Below are 6,572 nucleotides of genomic sequence, written 5' to 3'. Positions count from 1 at the left end.
ATCGTCATTGCTTCCCACATCTGGTGCGAGTCCTCTTCTGCTCTAACCAAGGTCATCGATATAAGATTATCCTTAAAAAGTGACAGCTTGTCGTCCTTTAGATTTCCCCATCGAATCCTAGGTGTACCATAATTAATGTCGCTTTGATAGTGTTACGAGCTTATGAAAGATCTGTACGTTACACCCGGGCGTATTCCGCTTAAAGCCAGGATGTTACAGCAAGGGGGGGCGGGTTTGTTTTACGGCCGATGACGAGATAGGAAGATCTTTTTGATTATTTTTGCTATCTAGTCCCTGGTCTTTAGATATGGGTGCAAAGGAGGTTTAAAGTTTAGTTAGGGGTGGTTTATGCACGATTTCCATAGTTATTATCATAATTTACCTAATAAAAAGCAAATAATTGAAATTAAATAGAATGAGTACGAGATTTTATTTATTAAATACCCGAATTATAACCCGGGTCGAGTAAAGATTACAAAACGAGGAAGAAAAAAAAATCCAAAATGTTACAGTTTTGGTGTCGTGCATTATGATATCGTAACTAAAAATAAAAAAAATATAAAAATTGAGGTGGACCATTGGCTGGCCTTGGTCGGTAAAACCTGGACCTTGGGAAAACCCGAGTGTTGTCAATCCCGGGTGTTGAGGTGGCGAGTCTACTCAAATTCGGCTGGTTTCCGTAAAAAAAACATTGGCATCCGGTTGGTTTTCATTATATGCGTTACGGTACCGAAATTAAAGCAAAATGCGACGAGTGTATGTGAATTCGATCGGTACCAGAACTAAAACAAAAACAACATTGACATTCAGTCGGTTTTCGTTACTGTACTGGAGATAAAACATATAATATGAAAATTGAGACGCATCAATGGGGTGGTGCCGATGGGTAAACTCGGACGTTGGTAAAACTCAAGTGTTGTCGGTCCTGGACATTGAGGCAATGAGTCTAGGCAGATTCAGTCGGTTTTCATCACGTTTGTTTGTTATGGCACCAAAATTTAATCAAACAAAAAACCACAAATTAACGTTTGATCGTCTTAAGTATTTCGTTACGATACCAGAAGTAAAAAAAAAAAACAAAATAAAACAAAACAAAAAAAGATAAGCAACTGAAACAAAAAAAATTGCAATTGACAAATACGATGCCGTCGGTGGTCCAATCGGGGCTTAACGACAAAACTTATCAATTGTTATATATAATAACCAGGGTTTATCCCCCGTATTACGGGAATTGTTTTCATTTTTTGTTTATAATATTTATATATTTTTTGGATTTTAATTTTATTTATTATAAGAAAATTAATAATATACTTATGGTCATGATGAAAGGGTTTCACAAATAAATGAGATGTTATAACCCGTTTATCTGGGTTTTGTGAGACCCATGACCCGTTTATTTTTTTACTATAAAATTGTTTCTTAATATAAATAATATATATTTTTTAAAAAAATTGGATATTTTTTTTACTATTTTATATGATTTTCATATCAAATATTTGGTGAATTTAATTTTTAATATTATGAGATGTTACAACCTGTTTAAGGGTTTTATGGGTTTGGCGAGACCCATACCCATGAATTCGAGTCAGCTGCATGATAATTCTCAATTTATGCAATCTGGTGGTTTGAGAGAAAATGAGAAGCACATTGAGAAAATGTTTCGTTTATAAGATTTAGAGAAAATTACTATTTTCGTCCCTATGGTTGCAAGGCGGAGTCACATTGAGTCCCCGAAAAAAATTTGAACTGGTTGAATCCCTGTGGTACAAAAAGTGACCCAAACGAGTCCTTTCGTTATATTTCTGTTAACAACACTGTTAAAATGAGGGGTAATGTAGTCTTTTCAACATGTAACACAAAAATAATATGTAACGGAGTATGGTGGCAACATAAGTAACGACGAGTTATCTCGATTGCTTGCATTGTCATGTTTAACATGGTGACCTTCTTTGACAGTGAACGGAGTATGGTGGCAACATAAGTAACGGCGGGGGCTAGGGTTCCGCCCCGTTCGCCGGTTCAAAAGATGGTTCCGGGGAGTTATCTCAATCCTCAGGTAGCGTATGGTGAGGCTCCATGTTCAGATGACGGGGGAGGAAGTGATGGAAGTCATGGAACCCTAACTTCTTTGTGTTTAATCAATTTTTCCATCTTATCTTCATGGAGATGGAAGATGTCTTGTTAGTGGTTTATGGGTGGTGGTGGTACTAGTTAGTTTGGTGAAGGTGAAAGATGGGTTGGTAGTGTGGGACCAAGATTTTTTATTTTAATTATTTTTGTAATTTAAATATATATTGTTATTGTGTTACATGTTCTACGTTACCTCTTATTTTAACAGTGTTGTTAATAGAAAGATAACGAACGGACTTGTTTGGGTCACTTTTGGCACCACAAGGATTCAATCAGTTCAAATTTTTTTTTAAGAGACTCAATATGACTACGCCTAACAACCATAGGGACGAAAGGAATAATTTTATCTAATTATAATTTTATTTGGTTTCCTCGTTAAAAAAAAAGAGATGAATAAAATTTAATTTAAAGTTAAAACTGATTTTTTTGTTAAGCTGCCTGCATGCTGAATAAAGATAAAAATAAAAACCCCAAAATAGAGACCCTCATCATCCATCCATCTCGATGGTGTCACTCCCAGGGCCGCCGGTGAACCCCTTCCCGCCGGAGTATAATAATAATAATAAAAATCCAACGACTGACGTCATCAATGTCAACCACAAACCACTGCCAATTGACGATGAAACCGTACGGAGAGAGCGGGCGAGTAATAAGAAAATAGCGTCGCAGAAGGCGATATCGGTGATATTAAGACGAGAGGCGACCAAGGCTGTCATCGAGAAGAAGAAGAAAGGATCCACGAGGCTGTTTCCGGGGACTGTACTTGAAGCACTTCACGAACGTATCACTGCTTTGCGTTGGGACTCTGCTCTTAAGGTTTATTATTATTATTATTATTATTATTATTATTATTATTATTATTATTCAATTAGCTCTTAACTGAGTTAGGTTTTGATTCTCAATTGAATTGAATCTGTGAAGTTTACACACACAACCATCCAATTCTTTCATTTTGCTACTAATTAATAACATTTCTGCTTCAATTTTGATTTCAAAACAAACCCGTCCACCACGACCTCTAGCTTCGCTTCTTTATTATTAGTAATTAATTCATATACATTTTCTTTTATTGTTTTTATATTTATGCCAAACCTCGGCTATGCAATGTGAAATTAGTACATAGAAGTCCCAAAGTGTAGAAACTTAAAAATACATTACGCTTGTTAAGGCTCAACGAGCTTAAACAAGCTTCCCATACAACGCTTGATAAATAAACGAGCTTTATTTGAGGCTTGGGCTTAGCTCGAGCTAGAAAAAGCTCAGCTCTTTTTGATCTTTTTATCGATTCGAGCTCGAGTAGCTCGCGAGTGGCTTGGCTCGTTTGCACCTCTCCATGATCTTACACAAGCATCCACTTCTCTAATTTTGGTAGTACTGCCATATTTGGGATAACATTTGTTCTTCAAATTTGATATCAAAACAATGATGAAAATTTGAAGAATCTGAAGAAGTCAATTTACTCGTTGATTATTGGTCAAAGTTGGAAGTAAAAAATTTATTTGATATAAGAAAGAAGAAAGAGTGAGTATTAGTCACCAATTTCATTCAGATTCTAAATGGTTATAAAATGGTTAGGTATAATAAGATTGTGAAACCTGATGAAATGATCACAGTTCTTAGGGGTGAGCAAACTCGGTTTGGTTTTTATACATAACTGAAATCGATAGCTGAAAACTGATATTAGGTTTTTGAAAATCATAAGTTTGGTTATTTCCGTTAGTATGTTGGTTTTCGGTTCGATTTAGTTTATAACCAAAACCAAACTTGGGCTAAACTTTAAACATTACATAATAAGCCAGCCAGCCTTTGCTTATAAATACATGAAATTGAGGTATAAATACATGAGGTGGAGATATAGAAACTAGAAACATATGAAAATGGAGGTATAAAAGCTAGAAATATATAAAAATATGAATGGTTTGGTTTTGGTTAGTTCGGTTAACCGAGGGTGCACAAAAATAAGCGTAACTGAGTTGCGGTTTGGTTTTGTTGGTTTTTGTTTAGTTATTGCTCACCCATAACATTTCTTATAGTTATTAAATGTTTTATAGTTTAATGTATTTATTTGTTGTTTACAGGTTTTTGAACTACTACGTGAGCAGGCTTGGTACAAGCCTTATCCTGCAATATATGTTAAGCTAATTGTGATGCTTGGAAAATGCAAGCAACCTGATAAAGCACATTCTTTATTTCAAGATATGATTGATGAAGGTTGTATTGTGAACCAAGAATCCTACACTGCTCTTCTTTCTGCTTACAGTCGAAGTGGTCTATTTAGAAAAGCATTTTCAATACTGGAAGAAATGAAGGAAACTCCTAACTGCCACCCTGACGTGTACACATATTCAATCCTCATAAAATCATGTCTTCATTTTCATGAATTTGACAAAGTGCAATCTTTGCTTTCTGAAATGGCCTCACAAGGAATTAAGCCCAATACGGTTACTTATAATACCCTTATTGATGCATACGGGAAAGCAAAAAGGTAACCTGTTTACTTATAAGTTGGTTGATCCATTTATGTTACTTTTACTTTTAATGAAACGAACATAACGTTAGTGAATCGCTCATGAACCGTTCGGCGGGAAGGTCGTTTATTCAATAGATGAATGAACATAAACAAAAGTTTTTTTGCTCATTTAGTTAAATGAACGAACATGAACAGCCTTGTTCTATCATTTATGTTCGTAACGTAAATGTTCGTCTATTACGCTAGTTCATTTACATTCATTTATGTTTGTTTGCTTTGGTTCGTGAATTTACGTTCATTTATATATTAATTAAATATTTTAGGCTCATTACATTTTAGTCTAGTTTAGTAGCAGTTTTATTAATTTTTTAGGCCCAATAGATTGATGTTCACATTTACCTTTAATTGGTTTTTGTTCAGTTATGATCAGCTATGTCTGTTCATCTATGATCAGTTATGTTTGTTCATCTATGATCAGTTATGTCCGCTCATTTACGTTATGAACCGTTGTTTGTACTATTTAACAAGCGAACATAAACGAACACCACCTGTTTGTTTAATTGTTTGTTCAGTTAAAACGAACATGCCCCCTTTGTATTTATTTGAGTGTCAACTTTAAATTAGGAATTTTGAACTGAAAATGAAGTTGCAACTTGTAGTTTTGCGTCTTAAGTAGTTGAAAGCTCAAACATTTTGTAATCTTTTTAAAAAATGTTTGGAACTAACAACTCACTGAACATTGTTATGTGAAACTAACATATCATTATTCTTATTATGAACTTTTTGCAAACAGATTTGTCGACATGGAATCAACACTTGTGGAAATGCTGAGACAAAGGGAATGCAAGCCTGATGTATGGACCATGAATTCAACACTAAGAGCGTTTGGTGGCAGTGGCCAAATAGAAACAATGGAAAAATGCTATGAAAAGTTTCTCAGTGCGGGAATTCAACCGAATGTTAAAACCTTTAACATACTCTTGGATTCATATGGTAAAACCGGAAACTATAAAAAGATGAGTGCTGTAATGGAGTACATGCAGAAATACCATTTTTCATGGACACTTGTAACTTACAATATTGTCATAGATGCATTTGGGCGGGCTGGGGATCTGACCCAGATGGAGTTCTTGTTTAGGTTAATGCAATCCGAGAGTATAAAGCCGAACTGTGTGACACTTTGTTCACTTGTAAAGGGTTATGCACAAGCTGGAAAAGTCGAAAAGATTGAGGGTCTTTTGAGGTATATTGAGAGTTCGGATGTGACAGTTGATACGGTTTTCTTTAATTGTTTGGTGGATGCTTATGGTATGATGGGGTGTTTGGCTGAAATGAAAGGGGTGTTGACAATGATGGAAAGTAAAGGGTGCCAACCTGATAAGATTACATATAGAACCATGATTAAAGCTTATAACATGAATGGAATGAGTAATCATGTGAAGGAGCTTCGGCTTGCTCTTTCTTCGGTTGGAAAACAGGAATCCAGACGGTAAGCTTAAGGTAAATATAATAATGTGAAATTTATGTTATTGGAATAATAAAGGTTTCTGTCTTTGATTCTTTGTAGAGGAAGGAGTGACACATGAGTTGACCAAATTAATGGTAGTGAGATTTATGGATATAGGTTTAGGAAGCTTCATCTATCATGATGATGTAATATTTTGTTGTGCAAGATCTAGTTAATGATGTGTTAAGATCTGTGTATATGATCTCTGTTATATATTCATTATCTACTAAAGTTAAATAAGTTATGGTACACCTTTCTTGGGTAAGCCTGCTTTCTGTATCATGTATTAGTTTTATAAGTTTAACGATTCAGTTCATGTGGTTTATAAATAGGGGCAATGCCATATTTCCGTCATATTTCTACGTAGAAATCTTTTTAAATGCACATATTTTTGATTTAATTGTATTATGAATAGTTTACTTAATGACCTTTTTACCCTTAAACATGTGTTTCATTACCATGGAA

The 6,572-nt window shown here is 34.8% G+C and overlaps 1 protein-coding gene across 1 annotated transcript; it reads left to right on the top strand.

Annotated features, from left to right (window-relative positions):
* Nucleotides 1-2,634: 2,634 nt before the first annotated feature.
* Nucleotides 2,635-6,290, top strand: LOC143576096 (pentatricopeptide repeat-containing protein At5g48730, chloroplastic-like). Its single transcript, XM_077060284.1, has 4 exons — nucleotides 2,635-2,946; nucleotides 4,209-4,615; nucleotides 5,394-6,089; nucleotides 6,168-6,290. The coding sequence occupies exons 1-4, from the start codon at nucleotides 2,635-2,637 to the stop codon at nucleotides 6,184-6,186; spliced, it is 1,434 nt and encodes a 477-aa protein (XP_076916399.1). The 3' UTR covers nucleotides 6,187-6,290.
* Nucleotides 6,291-6,572: the final 282 nt, after the last annotated feature.

The sequence above is a fragment of the Bidens hawaiensis genome, unplaced genomic scaffold (assembly GCF_021521415.1).
Source record: "Bidens hawaiensis isolate Kalapana, Puna unplaced genomic scaffold, B.hawaiensis_p1.1 tig00027969_1, whole genome shotgun sequence".
NCBI lineage: Eukaryota > Viridiplantae > Streptophyta > Magnoliopsida > Asterales > Asteraceae > Bidens > Bidens hawaiensis.
This window is presented reverse-complemented; position numbering and strand designations above follow the sequence as displayed.